At 42.5% G+C, this 19,197-nt stretch overlaps 1 protein-coding gene across 3 annotated transcripts in view; it reads right to left on the bottom strand.

The window, feature by feature from the left end:
• Positions 1 to 19,197, bottom strand: part of pard3ab (par-3 family cell polarity regulator alpha, b) — a 269,729-nt gene that overhangs the window by 76,479 nt on the left and 174,053 nt on the right. For all 3 annotated transcript variants that reach the window (XM_069684173.1, XM_069684174.1, XM_069684175.1), the window contains 5 exons: positions 15,439 to 15,625; positions 14,512 to 14,663; positions 13,733 to 13,777; positions 4,604 to 4,834; positions 2,926 to 3,166 (listed from right to left, as the gene is read on the bottom strand). In XM_069684173.1, the coding sequence (XP_069540274.1) occupies positions 2,926 to 3,166; positions 4,604 to 4,834; positions 13,733 to 13,777; positions 14,512 to 14,663; positions 15,439 to 15,625 (856 nt within the window). The remainder of the gene's footprint in view (positions 1 to 2,925; positions 3,167 to 4,603; positions 4,835 to 13,732; positions 13,778 to 14,511; positions 14,664 to 15,438; positions 15,626 to 19,197) is intronic.

Below are 19,197 nucleotides of genomic sequence, written 5' to 3'. Positions count from 1 at the left end.
TTATAAGGTCATTGTTTTCAACTTATTTGAAAATAAATTAAATTAAGCTACCGGTGCGGTAGTTAGCAGTAGCTGGCAGCCTAAGGTAACGTTGATTGTTGTAAGGGTGGCAGCTGCAATGGCGATCATAACGGTGAATGTCAGTTGAAAAAAGATTAAAAAAAACAAACCTATAAAATGCAATGAGGTGTGCCTAAGTTGTCCAAGTGAGTGTTAACATCTGACATTGATTTGAGGACACTGGGTCACATGACATGGAAGCTATTTTAAAAAAAACTAAAAATGTTTCTATAAATAGATTTTAAAAAAGTATTAAAAGTTCGTCTTATACACCGAATTCTACGGTATTTGTTTTGTGTTAATGAATCTTCAAAAGGTTTAAGGTAATCAGTTTCCTCAGCTGAAATGAGTCGACACAGGAGAGTTTAAAGTTGAGATAAACTACTGAACTAACTAAGTTCATCTTTAAAATACTCATTTTATGTTCAACACATGGAACGGGCGCTGTTTACTTATTTATTTAAGTTACCTTAACAATAAATAAATGAGTTGGTTTCTTCAAATGGTTCGAGTTGAACTAACTGATCAGGTTTTACAGTGGAGGCATGAAGAGCTCACATCTTAAAGAAATACAGCTTACTCAAACAACACATGTTCATTCTAAACACACAATCATTTCACATGGCTCGTCACAGTTAAGTTCTTTTACTTACTTTTCCCAAGCTAATCGGTTTCCTAACTTTTAAACTTGTTAGAATTTGTGTGTTTTGGAGCACACAGCCGTCTCTGCCTGTAAGCACCAGGCACGCACCGAACAAGCGGTCAGACACACTCTTAATGGAGCAGATCTGATGTGGCCGATATCGAGCCAGTCTCAGCGCCATAACGCTGACAAACAAAACACTAATCATTATCGTCTGGGAGGAGGATCGAATGTGTGTTGTGTGCGTTTGCTGGTAAATGTATGTGTGGATGTGTGAGTAAATTGAGCGACCCTCCCATGTCTGTCTTTGTAGGTGTGTTTCCTACTTATCCATCCTCCTGCACGATTTGTCCATGTGCATCCCACTGATCATTCCAGTGTGTGTGCGTGTGTGTGTTTGACTGCCTCCCTGAGTGTCTCTGCTGTCCCAGAAGTAAGCTGGTGTTGTTGGAAGTGATTCCACCTGTTTGACTCAGGGCTCTGGCTGGTTTCAGCCCTACAGCCCCCCTGAGGGCCAAATAGCTCAATCTGAGCGAGGCTGCGCTGCCATTCACTCTCATTCACAAACAATGTCTCTCATACTATCTCTGACTGTCCTTTACCGCTCTCCCTTTTTTCTATTGGCATACTATTCCTCCTTCTTGACAGGTAGATTTATCAATGTATGTTGTCTTACAGTCTTAATATATATGTACTGAAGGGCTTCAATTAAAACACCATAAGTAAGAATGTTAGAGTGATACTACGACCTTTGAAATGGCTTAAATGTAAAAGCGTGAATTAAATGTTAAAAGTGAAACCAAACTTTCTTCAAACTGTAATTGTCTCTCAGTTGGAGTTGGAAAAAATTGACCACACCCACTTAGGAGAGAGGTGAAAACTATTTATCATCTTTGATGTAGAGTTTCTATGGTTACATGTGATTGAAAATGCAGAAGTCAAAATGTCACTGCCGAACTCAATAGATCTTTTTTTTTTCTTTATGCTTGACAAAATAATCTTAACCATGGTTCCTGCCATTGTCTTGTCCGTTTTTAAAATCAAACTGAATGCATTTTAAGGCCTTCTTAAAACCCCAACAAATCATACATTTTAAGGTAAAGCCCCAGTCCCACTAGCTGCTGTGTACCACTGGTGCTTTTCAGATCTTATGTGGGATTCAACAGCTTTCAACCCCACGGTCCCTAACGAGAATGTCAAGCGACATTAATAACACCTTGCATCGTCGTTTAATTATTTTGCTAAACCTACATCTCCCTATCTTAAATCAGTTGCGTCTAACCACAAATCACAACTGATGACAACGAAACGATGTCGTGCAGCCAGACGTCACCGTTTGTAGCCGGCCAACAAAACATAAACTCTGAGACATGGCGGTCAAACAACTTAAGATTGTGTCTATACTCTTTGTGTGACAATTTTCTTAAGCGCACCATCCCCAAATTTAATACCTTCAGCAAATTTATGGTAAATTTATCACCTTTCTTTCCCTGATTTTCATTTAAGACCTTTTAAGACTTTTTAAGGAGCAGCAGGAACCCTGTTAACACGAGGTCCGCTTATTTGGCTAAAGGTCATCAAACGATCCTTCCTGTACTGTACATGATCCAAAAACTGAGGTTTCTCAATGACACCTGAGGTAAAGAGTTATGATTTAAAGCCACAAACTTTTTAACTCAAATATGACATTGGTTTAAAATAACTCCTCCCACACTGCTCTAACATCTCTCAATCCGTCAGTTTCTGTCTTTTATATACATTTCCGGTTTTCTTACACAACTGCATCTCTCTTTCTTCTATCCTTTCTTTTTCTCCCTCCATCCCTGTGGACCTCATTACCTTCCTCTCTCTGACGAGTGGCACTTCCCTGTCACTGTCCCGTTCCCTAATATATACATATATTACTGGCCACTATAGACTGCTGTCTAATGGGATGTGTGTGTTTGTGTGGGAGAAGCGTTTGTCAGTTTAGCTATAAGGGATTGTTTGGCTGGTAAAAATGTGCGGGCCTGCAGAGAAAGATTCAATAAGAGGAAAATAAGCCACAAAGGTCAAGCTGTCTGGGAGTCTAATTAGTGTTTCCTCACAGTCTTTAGGGCTGTGGCTGCACAGAGCAGGCCTGTCCTGTTCATTCATCTCACTCACTGAAAGCGTATAGTTCTTTGAGGTACATTCAAGCTTTCAGAAGTGTTAAATGTTGCATCAGTTGAAACTCCTCTTACCTGAACATGTCCCCCAGCCCTTTCAGCATGCCCTTCTTGGCCTTCCCCTTGTCTTTCTCCTTCCCTCCGTCCTGCTTCTTCTTCTCCTTCCCTCCCTTCTCTTTGTCTTTCTTCTTCTCCTCTTTGGTGCGATTGGTGCCGTTGACCAGGGGTTTTTCAGAACCGGACAGCGGCGTCTGGTCCGCCACCGTGGACACCGAGTCTCTCCCTGATCGTGAACTCTCCTCCGTGTCCTCCTCCACTGGAGGGAGGGAAAGACATAACGGGAGAGGGACAGAGGAAGAAACATGGAGACGTAGTCTTTTGAATGAACAGGTGATTTTTAGTGGAAGTGTAACACATATAAAACTCAATACGCCTAATAAATGAGAATATATAAGTCTAGTAAATGTGCAATTATGTCTCCAAAGTGCAAAAAGAAATGTAATACACTTTAATGAGATCTTACAAGTGATTGAAGAGCTCTGTTGTAAAATGAGGTGATGATCAGACACTGATAAAATGATGAAAAGGTGACTACATCAATTACCTTTTAAGGGACTACCGCATGTTTCTCTCACAAAATATGAGACTCACTTAACATCGATCATGTAACAGATTATTTGGGCTCTGAAAGGGAGATAAAAGTCTGCAGAGTTTAACTCTTTGGTGGTATTAAAGATGACAGAATTCTGCCGTCTCGTCCCCTGTTCTTAGTTTTATGAGGACATAAAATATGAGAGGAGAATAAAAAAAAAAAAGGTGGAAGACGACCTGAAGTTGTGTTTGAAATGTTCTCAGCAAAAACTAACCAATGAAGGAGCTGGTAGGCGAGCAACTCCTGTGTGCTATGAGGTAAATTCAGTGGAGTCTGGTGATATTTAAAGATATAATCTGAAAGATTTTCATGTAAATAAATGTCTGTTAAGTCTCTATCTATCGCCGAATGAAGCGGCTGCTTTTCTGCTCTCTGCAAGTGTTGCGAGTAAACAGTAATCTACTATGGCTGAACAAACAAAGAAAAGATGGATGACTACAGATACAACTTCAACAAGAAGTGAAAATCCAAAGAAAAAGAAACAAACTCGACGCTCAGATGAAGCAAACAGTCTGAAAAGGAAAGGGACCGATCTGGAAAGTGTGCTCCTGCAATTACCGTTTATTGCCACAGGTGCCGCCAAAGAGAACGAAGCTGAGATCTTCGAGATTATAACTTTAATGTTCTTTTTGTCTCTGTACTGAATGTCCTTTCTGTCTGTATCTGTGTGATATATTCCCTGTTAAGAATTAGACCCACGTCTCAGTAAGATTACCTGTCCTGCTGAAGGTTGAATTTAAAAAATATGACAGTAGTTACATCATGAGACAGTATTAAGCCATTGCCACAAGCTGTGATAAAGTCAGCTGCCAGATTCTGCACATTTCTCACACTGCTGTCACTCTCATGCGTGACTACGGAAGCAACATCCAATTTAGTGGCTGACACAGATTCTAAATCAATGCTTGTTATTGATTATAGGTGTTGTGTTAGTGTAATTTAATCATCTCAGTAACCCAGAAGTTGCTGAAGGACACCGACAGGACGTCCAGATGCTGATGGACACGAGACTTCGGCCACTGCGGGATCGAACCTGTGATTTCTCATAAACAAGACAGTGTGGTTAACTGTTGGGCCGTATGTGAACACAGGATATCTTACATGTCTCCATGCCCTCATCCTCCTCCTCTGTTGCGGCCGGTCGGTCGTAGGATTTGTCGATGGCTGCTCTGAAGCTCTCGTTGCAGCCCCGCCCCCTGATGATGCGAGGGCGCGGCCTGTGGAAGGGGAGGTCCCCATTGAGGGTTACCTCGGCAACGGCCGTCTGGAGGCTCTCAAGAGAGCTGGACTTCTTTAAGCCGAGCGACGGTCCCACATCCTTTGTGGAAGAACCTGACGGGAGGATACAGAGGTTTGTATTGTAGGAAAAGTAATGAAACATTTCAGCTAACAAGTCTATTCATATATAAAAAGGGAGGCAAATCTGACAAGTCCTCTTGGGGATGGAGTGAAATGATTTGCTGCCAAACTTATCTTCCATAAGCCTAAAACACTTCCTCCTACAAAATAACATCTGATCCAGTAATAAATAAACCTGCAGAATCAATACGTACACATTAACCTTGGCTCTAACTAAAGCAGTGTAAAACGTTCAAGGATGAAGGATGATGTAGTGTAAGTGGAGCAACATTATCATGAGGGTTTTGTTACAGCAGGATGATTTAAGCGGATGGATTGAGAGGATGAGAGAGACTTTTCAGCATAAACTAAGCAAGGTGACGCATCTTCACAACAAGCCGAGTGACCAACAACTGAAGCTGTCCAAGTACGTCCTCAGAGTTTTCACTGCTGAGTGATTCTAGTAGTTCCTCTTTATGAGCCTGAAAGTGAATGTTTGAGTGAAGTGTCTATAACACACAGAAAGTTTCACAGCAACAAGACACAACCTGGAAAAACGACATCATTCTCAGGTGGCAATCTGAAGCTTTCTTATGTTTTCTACTTTTTCACCTCAGTTGTATTTAGACATGTCGAGGAGACGCATCAATGGAGTTGGAGATAAGCGACGGAATTTACAACAAATGGTTTAGCTCAGTGGGTAAAGCGGACGCCCCACATGTCGCCGCTCGCATCAAATTCAAACCCTGTTGCTCGCTCACAACACAGCAACAGAAACGTCTCCTGCCTACCTGAACGCCCTCATCCAGGTGTACACTCCGCCCCGCCCACTACGCTCTGCCAATGAAAGGCGCCTGGTGCTCCCATCACAACAGGGCTCTAAGTCTCTAATTAGACTCTTCTCCTCAGTCGTCCCCAGGTGGTGGAACGAGCTACCAAACTCCAGTCGGTCCGCAGAGTCCCTTTCACCTTTAAGAAGAAGCTAAGGACCCAGCTCTTTATGACCTCTGACCTTAATGATACTGATGATGATGACATCGAGGATGCAGTTTAGGACAGCACTGCCTGTCAGCACCAGTGTCCGATTGCACTTGAAGCTGTTTGTTGGCTCTTACTGACTTCGTTCCCTCCTTGATCTTTGCTTGTGTTGTATTAACTCTCAGATGTACGTCGCTTTGGACAAAAGCGTCAGCTAAATTAAATTGTAACGCACAGAGGCTATAATCCTCGCCGCAGCGGCTGCAGGTTCGACTCTCGCCCCTCAGCCCTTTGCTGCGTGTCATCCCCCACTCTCTTCTCCCAATATTCCCCGTCTCATAAGCTGTCCTGTACAAAGGCAAAAATGTCCCAAAAAATAATCTTTGAAATAAACTACATTATAAAAAATGTATGTGAATATGTGTCAGCGATGAAACACTCATCCTTCAAGGAACTAATCAACAAGCAGATAAAGAGAAATTCACTCCCACTACTGCCATAGTGAAGCATCTCTGCTTCACGATACGAATGGTCTACCTGAACACACCTAGCCTCACAGGACTGATAGTCAACTTTTCTGCCTTATTTAAACCTGGATAGAGTTTGTTTCAGCGAGAAGACAGCTGATCAATTGTGCATGTGTGTGAAACATTTCTCCTTCTGACTGCCGACAAATTTCATTACAAAATATGGAACCGAATGAAAATAACTATCAGCAAAGTAGGAGAAACATGACAGTTTAATTAAACTAAGACCATTTGTAGAGTGGCGCAGGCATACTATTTTGTTCCCCTAAGGCACTTTCACAGGCTGAGAATGTGTTAGGTGGCAAATAAATGTAAGGAGATAAGGTGAGGAGGTAAATGGGAGAGTCCTAATCCCCTGGGTGGTGTCACTGACAGCAGAGCCAGGGCTGCAGTGTACACAAGGCCTGACAGATTAACATGCGGCGCCGTGAGGGAGGAGAGTGAATGAAAGGGAAGAGAGAGAGATAGTGAAGGGAGGATTGAGGTAGAGGGAGAAGAACAGCAAAAAAGTTTGTGGAGACTGAAAAATATATTTCAAAGACGGGAAGAAAGGAAAGAAGATGAAAAAGGAGTCAGGGCTGTAAACCTTAAGAAGTTATTATGAGGCACTTTCAAAGTCTCAGTTATCTGCAACAGAAATAAAGGTTTATATTGGTATTTCTGCACATTGTGATGTTATTTATTGGAAAGATATTTAAGAGAAAGAAATTTCTGTTCTAGCCATAATGTTTGTTGTTTGAACAAGATTATGCACACACCGAACTCCCTGGCCTTATCACGGCCACCTGAGCATTGTCACTGTAGCTCCACAGCGCTGTAACGAAGCTCCGCCTTCATGCCACCCTTTTCAATTTACATTGGACCAAGCCACGGCGGCGTGAAGCTGCCCCTGTGTGTGTCTTTTCATTGCGTGAGGTGTAAACAAACGGTGCGTGCAAATACACACACACGGCGCTGCTCCGCCCTGCCGGCTCTGCTGTTTACACTGACGCCGTTTCGCCTTCTTACCACCTCTGATTCCAACTCATACCACTTTCCCACCGAAATTAGCGACTGACACAGGTTGTTCAGAGCTGGGACGACCTGCTTATAGATGCCGATTGTCTCTTGTCGGTATCTTTTCTGCTGCGTCACCGCCTGACGTCACAAACGCGCCGGAGACAGGGTTAGTAAACAGTGAAGATGTTACGGTGGTTAGGTCTTTATTGTATCTATCACTCATTCAGTCTGTTCATCAAACTCGGTGCCGACAAATTTGGAACGATGTTCAAGCGCTGATTGGACAGAGACGGGCCGAAGTTGTAGCTGAGATGACGAGGAGACGCAGAAGTTACAGACGGAGCAAAGCATCGCGCCGGAGAGGAGACGGAGATTAACGTGTCGACACAGGTTTTATGTTCCCATCAATGCCGATTGGAGCCGAGGCGATAATTACCCGGGTCTGAATGCCGACTTTAACCTTTCCATCGGGTGTTAGCAGGTTTTTTGACCAGCGGGAAAGCGTCTCTGTGTGTTTTACATAGACGACGAAACGTAACAGAGCCGTAATAATCCCGCACTGATCTGGCAGTGTAAAAACGGCTTGTTTTACAGCGCACATAATGGAATATAATTACTTATCATCAATAATTGTACCATGATGACCTGAGAGAAGGAAGCCTTTGCTTTCTGCTGCAAGAAGATTAAAGTCTCTCGCTGTTATATTTTCCATTTCAGATCAGTTTTCACAGGATTATGCAAAATCGATGGTCTATTTTTGTAGGGTTAAGACTCACATTTCAGATTTTCATCTTCAGATTGAGCAGAGGGAATCGGGGACCCATTTTAGTCACAGTCTGTTTACTGTACTGGCTGCTTTTTGTGATATCAATTATTATTCTAAGCATATTGGACTTGGCTGTCTTGAAACAAAAGTAAAATCTTCATACAGCCGATTAGTGTGAAATATATTGAAATTTATTCAAATGACCTGCCAGGGTTGTAGAATTAAATAGCATGTCTGGAAAAGGAGCCGAAAAAAAAAAACTGCCAGGCTTTTTGTTTACAGTGAGACTGACCGAGAAAAAAAAAGTATCGAGACGGAGAAAAAAACAGAAATAGAAATTGAATACATGCAGAGTGAACAAGCTGGTGGGCAGGCGGCCGCCCATTCATTCTCATCAGTCTGTCCTGTTCCCTTAACGTCTCACTGAGAGCCGGGCTGATAGGCTTTTCACGCTGCACACCCACTTTATTTATAGGCTTTGCCCAGCACCATTCACTGCAGTCACACCTCAGCGGCAGTCTTAGTTTACACTGTGCTGGAGATCTGACTCATGGCAGTTAGTCATAACATGGAAAAGCTTTTTCTAAAAGATTTATTGATAAGGTTTGTTCTATTCTTTGGGCCACAGGGTGCGCTGCTCGTCTTTTGACTTTATATTTGGGGAGAAAAACAGAAAATTACAAACGATCAGGTTCGGAAAACACAGCTTACACACAATGTGAGACAGCTAAATGGATTATTTCATATCTGGCAACCAGTCAGTCAGCTCTGAATAATCTGCGTCAGTGTCATCTGCAGATAAACATGATCCTACAGAGTACAGCGGGGGAAAGCTTACAATAACAAATACAGAGCTATCGTGTAGCAGCTGGAACAAGAGCGGTCAGATTAGGCGTTGACACCAGACTCACGTGGAACTGGCAACAACTAGTTGTAGAGTTAGTGACTCAGTCTGCGTAAAATTAATCACCTGTCATTTACTGCCTGCCTCTGTCATCTCCTCAGAGTCCTCGTGAAGGATGAGTCGTTTAAAATTGGATATTTTGCTTCTGCAAAAGTGACACAAAGGCTTGTGGCTTGTGGCCTGGATCCCTGACTGGAGTTTAATCAAATGCAACTACAGATTATTTTCATTATCCAACATGTTTTTTGGCTTTTTGCCTTCATCCAACAGGACAGCTGAAGAGAGACAGGAAGTGTGGAGAGCAGAGAGCGGGGGGATGACACGCACCAAATGATCGGCAGGCCGAGAGTCGAGCCTGCGATCAGTGCGAGGAGGACGGCGGCCTCTGCACATGGGGCGACTGCTCTACCGACTGAGCTAAACCAGCGCCCCGATTATTTTCACGATTGATTGATTAATCATTAGACGATAAAATGTCAAAGATATGGGAACGATCACCATTCCCTGGAGCCCAAAGTGATGTCTTCAAATAGCTCCTTTTGTCCAACCAACAGTCCAAAGCACTGACATGTAATTCAATTCAATTAGTTGATAATCAAAATGTTGATTGGCGATTAATTTCACAACAAATCCATTGATCAGTTAATTGTTGCAGCTCTGACCTCTGCTTTAATGTGTAAGGACCACCTACAGAGGAACACTAACACCATAACAGTGCATCCTGTTGCAGGAGTGAGAAATACTTTTACTTCTTAAAACAGAAAGACTCTCAATGTGATCTTTGACGGTGTCACTCACAGGACACTTCCGGCTGGGATTTCTGATGTATGATGATTTAACATGAATCAGAAAAGTTCTGACCGCTGCCAACAGTCTTACATTGTCCACTTCCACTGGAGTGTCCTTGTCCAACATGTGGCATCGCCCTGTGTCAATAAACCTCTCAGCCAATCACAGCTCAGGAGACGGGAGATACTATATCTGCCCGTCTGAGCTGTCACAGTCTTTGGTTTCAGCGGGGCGGTTGTGTTTTGGCTTTGGTTAATGGACCATGGATCATCTGAACTTACTGGAGATCGGTAGAGTGAGTTGGTAAAGCGACACCAGGGGCGTCAAAGTGAAAATAAACCCCAGACACTTGGTGAAAAAAACAGGGTGAAATCTATTAGGCTTCAACATCAGGGCACTGAGTGAGGATCGCTGTCGAATGGAAAAATTCCTTCTTTTCTTTTCATGCTAAATATCCCCCTTTGAAATAATTACAATCTCTACCATAAAAATCTGTCAGCGTAATGAGATCATTTCAGAAATTAAATAAAAAGGCGGATCAGTCTAATTCCTATAAAACAATGGTGGTTAATTATAGAACATTCTTTGACTGGCTATTAAAGCGACTTAATTATCAGCAGAAACAAGTTCTCACACATCACCGAGCTTTATTGGAGAGCGGCTGAAAGTTCCACAGCGATTATAAAACTAGTCTCAAAGTTACGTCTCAGCTGGAAAGAACGACTTGCAGAAGAGATTCTACATGCCGCTACCTGTTCACATCAATGTGAGTCATAAGTACCCCAAAATATCCACATCCACTCTCCACCAGGGCTCAAACAACTGACTAAATTATCGGACAACTCTGGTCAATAATGATAATTTGAGATGCAAATTAAATTGCTAGTAGTTTTCTCCATTTCTTATGTGACAAACTTGATGTCTTTGTGACGTTTGTTTGGACAAAATTGGCAAATATGCTTCTGCTGAGTTCTACTCATTTTCTGACATTTTAGAGATGTGTTCATATTTTGCCTCCAAACATGGCCACAATCGTACTAAATGTGGCGGCCTTAACTTAACCACACCTTAAAGATGGAGTAGGAAACTTTGGATGAAGTAGTTGTAAGCTCGACTATTTTTTGACTTTTTATTTTTGAGAGGACAGTGGATAGTTGCAGAAATGAGGGAAGAGAGAGTGGGGATGACACGCAGCAAAGGGCCAAGGGCGAGAATTGAACCCGAGGCTGCCGAATCGAGGACTGTAGCCTCCGTATATGGTCGCCGATTTAACTGTTACAATTTTACAATTTCATTTAGCAGCATTAAACTGCTGAGCCAAACCGGCACCCAGTTGTAAGCTCGATTTGAAAAGTATCCAAATGTAAATGTTCAAAGCAACTCCCCAAAACACATCGGAGAGCTCGGGAGAGGAGCCCAGAGCGCCATCGTCATCGTTAACCTCGTCAAAATACCCTTTTCTTGTCTGACTAGCGCGCTAGCTTTAGCTTGTGTTAAATGGTAAATGGACTGAACTTATATTTCCAGTCTACCTCTCAAAGCTGCTTTTACGCTACATGTCACATTCACCCATTCACACACTGATGGTACTGCTACGTAAAGTTCCCAAGTGTCAATCAGTCGTCACATTCACACACTGAGGACTGTGCCACAGGGAGCAATTAGGGGTTCAGCGTCTTGCCCAAAGACACTTTGACATGTGACTGGAGCAGTCAGGGATCGAACCACGTTCAATAAGTGCACAGGCTGAGTGTGCAGCAGATTTTATTTTGTCAGAGTTATTGACGGCTGTTGAGATGTACAGACAATTTATACAAATACATATGAAAACGCTATTAAAGTAAATTGCATTAACTTGAGTTATTCTGGCAAGTTATTCTTAATGGAAAAAACAAGACAGCTGACTCATCTGTCGCCATCATTTGGCAGACAGGACTTATAAAATATGCAGCACACAATCTCATCCTTGTAAACTCATAATAAACAATCTCAAAGTTGCCCACACAGATAAATAGGTTTCAATAAAACTCCTCTGAAAGACTCAAACTGCACTTCTTCTTCTGTCTGTATTATTGAGTGAGAGTTCAAAGCCGTACCTACAAGTTATTTTAAACCTTGCATCTCTCTCCACGCATCTTTCTTCAGCTCAATCTGTCCTTTTTGTCCAAGGCGCTGACATCAGGCGCGGGCCTTCTATTCAGTCAAGGCAACAGTGTAAATACACAAGACATGACAATGACGGATGACTCGCTGTCAGCTCGTCGACTTAACCAAGGACAGGGTGCATTTTCTGCTCTCCCTTTCTCTCGCACACACACACAACAATTAGTGCTACAGCTGCATCTGAGGCAGGAGGGAGAAAATCAAATCTGCAGTCACCCGACTGCTTTCACAACCATGTTCAGCGGCGACCTCAAGCTGCGGCGAGGACTGCCGGTCTTCACTCTGCAGACTGACAAATTTGTCTTGTCAAGAGCGAGCAAAACACCAAACACAGGTAACGCATGAAGAGTAAAGCGCTGCATAAACCCTCTGAAAGCTAGCCACTAAATTTATACTTGTAGATCAATACGGGCAATTTAATGTCTGACATATTTGTTGCTGTACAATTTGTGTCATGTCCTGTACCAATATGAATCCATCTGCTCTGCAAAGCCACAAAGACTTACAGTTCATTTATTACTGTTGACACTAAACCCCTTTGACTTCTGGCTCAACTGTACAGCTACAGCTGTTCCCCACAGTTTTATAATGTGTCATCACATAAATAAACAACAATCCTCCTTATACATGATAAAACAATGAGTGAATAAAGAAAATATGGGACTGCAAAGGTAGATCTGAGATGATATGAAGGACCTGGGACGGAGAGGTAGTCGTTGGTTTGTTGCCAACACTTAAGAAGTGGCGCTCTGTTTCCTGTATCTCTAGATGTTTATGAAACTATGCGCACTTTTCATTAGGGATGTTCGATATTATCGGCACGTTATCGGTATCTGCAGATTCTGCCATTATTTTCTGCCAATAAAACGACGCTTTAATTCTGCCTAAATGCTCGATGATTCTTGACGTAATGCTACGACATTAATTTGGCGCAAGTGTGCGCACGCACTGCCTGCACCACGCCTCTTCCGTCAAGCGTGAGGAAGGATGCAGGATGTCTGCGGTACGGCAGTTTTCCAAAGTTTCCCAAACGGACAGCAAGGTTGCTGTTTGCAACGGTTGCTTGGAAGGAGTCATGCAAGGAGGGGCCAAAATCTCATCATCCAAGCTGTATGCTGTAACGAAAATGTTACAGACAAATACATTTGGCATTTTGTACATAACCTCAGTTTAAGTACTTTTCTTATATTGCCCAGTGACTGAGTAGATTTTAAAAGCACTGTATTATGTTATTTCTGCATCTGCCAGTGGGCCACCTCAATAAGAGTAGGCATGACGTGCATTCCACTGCAGGGGAGACGTGATGATCTCTAATTAGGTGGGAAAAAACATGTGCCTAATATATCGGTATCGAAATCGGCAAAAAGGGTTGGAAAATATCGGCATATCGGCTAAAAATCCAACATCGTGCATCCTTACTTTTGATGAGTTAGAAAAATGTGGAAAGCTAAACATTGAGGGATGTTTTGCAGACTTTCACTGCAGCAAATTTGTTATTTATTTACAAGCCTTTATTGACAGGGCCTCTGCACAAAATGCATATTCTCACAAGGTCTGCAAAAAGCCCTGATAGGAGGGTTTAATGTTCCCCTCCCCACATTTTTGTTCTAATGTACTCCCACTGCTGAATACTAACATAAAAGTCAAACACAACTTGTACCCCTCAGTCCCAGGCCTTAGATTTGCACCTAGAGGAGAAGAAGAAGTGATGGTGATGGTGGCGAAGGTACATTCTCCATTCTACCTTTCATTGCACCGGTCCTTACCTGTGTTGGTCTCAGGACGAGGGGTGAGGTTAATCTCGTCGGCTACTGTTAAAGGAAGGGGAAGGAAAGAGGGGAGGGGTACAAACATTTGGGGTTCAGTTAGTGCTCATGACATTCCACATGCAACATCCAGGTAGCGCTGCAAACATCGCAAACTGCTTCATCTCAATTAGGGTCGGACGCCATGCGAGACAAGGAGGTGGAGGGGGAGAGGGAAATGAAAAGAGGGTTTGAGGATAGCAATCAGACTTGTTGTGATATCAACACGGCACACAGCAGCAATCTGGTCGGGAAGATTAGATATGATTATAGAGAGTGCGAGCAGAGAGTCTGTTGCAGCCAAAGCAATCAGCGACTGTTCGAAGCCATTTCAAGGTGAATCAACACAGTGAAGTTCTTGACTTTGGAGAGAGATGCAGAGTCTGTTTTCGTACAGAGAGGAAGTGGGTGGAATACATTAAGATATAAGGAACATGTTTGAAACATGGGGTACGTGCGGGGACGTGTGCTCAAGGTTACATGAATCTGGTTTTCTTAAGGTTTGACAGAGTTTGGAGAAGCTGAGGCGCGCTACGTTTAACAAATGACTCAATAGAAATATGTACACAAGCTTTAAGCGTTAAAATGTTTATGGATTTGATAAATAGATAGATTGAACAGTATGAGAAACACTGGTGTAATCCGAGTGACTGAAAACATGTGGAGGTTTTCTCATTCTACCTCAGTACCTCACCGAAACTTTCTGAAACAATGGGAGCATGGAGGTTTGATAGATGTACCTAGATCCATGCTTTTGGACTTGCGTGTCTTGATGATCTCGAGCTGGGCGGCATCTCCGAACTGCTTGGTGCGTTTTTCCGACATGCTCTGACGTCCGAAGCCTTCCCTTTGAAAAGCAGGGTCTGGGTGATTTTCATCTGGACTCTGGGAACTGGGCGGAGGGTTAAAGGTCGGGACAAGATAAGATTAACTTGACTGATCCAAAACAGGAGAAATCGAGCAACAGATAATCAGCATTTTTAGCATCTTCAGTATAAAATATGAAGACTTAAAACTTAAATAAATACAGAGGAACTATATGAAGAAGACAAAAAAAGGAAAGTCACCAAAGTGGCCTGGAGAGAGGAGAATGAGGAGTAAAAGTTTAAAAATCTCTCTTCTTTGAACTTGTATGGTTTGAATAAGGACAAAAAAGAAGGTGAACAATACGTGGAGGGAAGTGAAATGAAAGAATTCAGGAGGTGAAAAAGTGGAAAAGCGAGAAAAAGAAGGGTTGAGGCAACGAGAGGAGGTGAGACAATAAGTTGGAGATGGTAAGACGGCAAGGTGGGGAAGAACACAAGAGAACAAAGGGTTAGAACTGAGATGATAATATAAAGAATGGGATGAAAGAAAAAGAAATCAGGGGAAGAAAAGAAGAAATATAAAGAGACAAACAAAGAAATTAAAAGGAGATTGTGGAAAAACTAAAAGAGAAAGTGACGGGAAGGTAATGACTGAACATAAACAGAAACACAAAGAGAAACAGACTGCTCAGGAAGTCATTATAAAGAAAGATTCATCAGAGAGATGGAGCCTTCATTTTCCTCATCACACATGGACACATCCGTGCAAGTAGAAGACACTGAAACATGTGTTGCCTTTCATTTATCTGAGTTGTTTGATACACAAAAACAGAGGATGTAAAGGAGCTAAGTGTTGCCCACCTTTCTTTCTGACTGGGCAGCTCTTTGGCCCACGACGGCGTCACATCAGCAGTGAAGCCCACGTCGTCGTGGGAGCTGGACGATGACTGGTCGGAGAGGTGCGGTGGGAGGAGGGGCGGCCGGTCGTCCTCTATGATCACAGTGTCATCCTGCGGCATGTTGACCGTCGGTGAGAGCTGATAGTTTCCTGGAGGAGAGGAGACATTTGTACTCTGTAAGTGTGAGAGCAAAGAGTGTCTTTATCAATCTGGTTTTTGTCTGATGCAAAACAATCTTAGAGAAGGAAATCCATCGTGCTGGAGACAAACAGCCCAAACAGTTAACTCTCTTTCCCAGAACACTAATGTATCAGGATGTCACATTCTTAGTAAGAGATGAAACTCTCTTACTGCACAAAAAAGGTTGGTATGACTTTTCCTAAAAGCAGAGGTTTTGTCTACACTGACATTCTGCCTGAGAGAAAAATAAGCTGAGTCTTGTTTGCTTGTATTTCCTGTCAAAATGCTGTGCATGTTTTACTTCATTAGTTCTGAAATAAACTTAAATACAGCATGAGTTATTAATTCTGTGTGTTTAATATCCAGCTGGAAGGATATTAGCGTAGCTTTCTAAACAAACTGGACACAGCCAACCTGATTATTACCAATTGATTTATGATTTTAGAGGGAGGTGCGAGGGTTGCGGCTTCTGGCCTCAATCGTTGTGTTAACTGTTTTAAGATAAAATAATCCTTTATTGATCCCCGGGGGGGAATGGGTGTGCAGATGAGATAAACAAGATAAAAACACATTTTAAATTACCGTAAAGTTAGCTGTACAAGACGCACTTTCATTACATTTATTACATCTTAAAAAATGGGCTGCGTCCTATACACCGGTGCAACCAATATATATATATATATATGCTATAATCTAGCTAAAGCTTCGCCACGGCCATGCACCGCCATGATCGCAAGTGCAGCCGCCATCCTCAACAATCACCGTCGCCGTAGGCTGAGCTCAGCTAGCGCACTGCTAGCTAGCAAGATCGCAAACTCAACAGGGCGAAAACACATGGTAGGCTATAATTAGGCGAGTGTTTGTTTTGAATGTGTTTCATATTAAAATAGTGTCAAAATAACTTGTAGACACACTTTTTATTGATAAATAGCTATAAAAAACCTTTTCCCTCTGGGATACCCCCAAATAGAGTCTTATATTCCGGTGCGACTTATATTACAGATTTTACCGTAAGGTGTTCGTAGGTGTGTTTTAGAACTTTAGACAGAGGCTACCATATCTGTTTATATGCTAAGCTAAGTTAATCACTCTTGACTGCAGCTCCTAACACAATGCTCAGACAAGAGACTGGTATCAAACTTTTCAGCAGATAATATTGAGGATTAATAGCAAATATTTTCATAGTGTTGATGTATTTCTTTAAAGCTACTGTGAGGAACTTTCAATCTGTGTCGCTCTTGGAAACCCGTGTGGACAAAGCAGTATGTCTCATCTCGTTGCTGTTGCATGCACTCATCCTGCTGAACCTTTGCCGTGGAACATGTAAACACAGGCTGTTGTGGAAGCGTGCAGTTAAACTCCTCCTCTAGCAGTGACCTTGTGGCAGCGGTTACGGGAATAAAAAATAACTATACCCTATAGATAAAGTCAATCGTCTCAATGGTCTTGTTTGCTTTTGTACGTCATAAAGAGGCATCAGTATTCATTTCAGTGTGTTCCACTGACAGCAAAAAACTGCCCACAGGAGCTTTAACATGTTGAAATGCCTGATTTCATCTAACTAACCTTGTCTTGTTTCCTCCCCAGCATCAGCACACCCTTTATTTAATGTTCCCACACAACTCATATCAAACTCATTCAAATAATAATCCTTTCAAAGTTTTCCACCTCGCTCATGTGCTCCAGAGTGGTTATTTACAACCTGTTTATTCTCACTGCTCTGCTCAAATATGGACACCAATGCCTCCACAGCTGCTTCGCACTCTGAATAACGACCACAATTAATGTCAGTGCACATCTACATAAGCATAAACTATGAGTCATTTGCAGATTGAACAGTATTGTTCGCACGAGCCGCAGTGACTGATCTGCTGCTGATTGAGAGCTGCATGGATGCGATTTGAAATAACAGAGCGAGAGACGTATCCCTCACCTGTGAATGCTCCAGTGTCTGAAGAGCATACTTGTTGGAGGGATTAAGATACGGTAAATAAAAAACATGGTCTGACAAACGAACACTTGTTTTTTGCTGATTCTAGGAGGATAATAGAAAAAACAAACACTTGTCAAAGCTTAGAGAAAGCCGGTCCGTTACTCGGCTCTTTCAACAACACCCTGAGGAATTAATTTGTTTGTGACAACTGGCAACTGCTGTATGGAGCATGAGGCTGCAGTGAATGTTTAATGGGCCAACAACAGGGGGAAAAAAGTTCACTGCATTTAAAAAAAAAAGAAGAAAATATAGAAACTTTTTAAACCAGAATACCACATTCTGAAGTTTAAGAAGGGACTGAAACTGCTCCTGGCTAATCAGCTTATACCAAGTGGAGTCTGGCAGCAGGCACAATGGTGTTCCTATGTCAAAACACTATGATTAATTCAAGCTGTGCCCTCGCAAATAAAGATAAAAACTTCACTGTGCTGCGCGAAAAAATAAAATAGTCCCCTTTCTTTGCCACTGAAAAGCACGGCTTAAAAAGTCCCATTGATATGCAGCACATGACTTTGTCTTTAATCTGTATTTTGAAATTGGGAGCGGGGGGGGGCTTGTCGGCATAAAAAGAAGGGCAGCTTCAATGCCTCATAAAAGCCGTATGTACTGGGCTCAGGGAGAAGTTTGTTTGTTTGTCTTTAGAAAGCGCTCGGGCTTTTAAGGCAGAGACCGAGAGGTCTGAGCCAGGCCTGCTGTTTGTTTCTCATAACGGAGCACCGAGGGGATCAATGTGCTGCTGGGTGCTGCTGCTTCCAGCCTGCGTGGGTGAATGACCTGATGTAAATGCAGCTGAATGGAGGCAGAAAGAGGGGACTGGGTGGTGTGGCAGTATGAGGGTGTGTGTGTGTGTGTGTGTGTGTGTGTGTGTGTGTGTGTGTGTGTGTGTAAAAGGTAGTTTAAAAAGTCATCAGTCACTTTTCTTTGTATTTTCTTTTCTCTCACAAACTGACCTTTTTTAAAATTAACTCATTCATGCTCTTTGTACTGAGTTAACCCTGTTACATAAAAACAAAGTGCTTGTGACTTGTGCTACCACGTGGATTCTTTTGCCCGTCTGTTCCTGAATGACAAACACTTGATGCTTACGTTATTATTTAAAGAAATACAAAACAATGACTTTCTTGTTTTTGTTGGTTTGTTAGCCAAGCTTGTTTCTGTCACCCACTTGTGTCAGGATATATTTATGATCCATTATGACCTAAAATTTTCCACTGTCCAATCCTACGTTAGCAACCGTAACTATGCGCGGGAGGCCTGTCGAAAAATGCCGAAATGGTGAACATATGGAGTCTGCAGGTCCGACAGCAGGAATCCTCCTCAAGTTTAGAGGGGGGTGTCATATTATTCGCTTTTCCGAAGTCAAAAACTCGAGAGGAGAGATGTCAGACATGGATTTAAAATGGTGGAAGACCTCACTCGCAGCTTAGATCGACAAAACCTCCTTCGTTTGCTCCAAGGTAAGACGCTAACTTGGCTAGGTTAGCATGTTAGCAAAGAAAGACAGCTGAATATTAATTATAAGCTAATCCAGATCCAATGTGTGGATCA

Source organism: Semicossyphus pulcher, unplaced genomic scaffold (assembly GCF_022749685.1).
Source record: "Semicossyphus pulcher isolate SPU_LCO1_2020_fin unplaced genomic scaffold, fSemPul1.0.p SCAF_7, whole genome shotgun sequence".
Classification (NCBI taxonomy): Eukaryota; Metazoa; Chordata; class Actinopteri; order Labriformes; family Labridae; genus Semicossyphus; species Semicossyphus pulcher.
The sequence above is the reverse complement of the archived record's forward strand: the minus strand, read 5'-3'. Positions and strand labels throughout refer to the sequence as shown.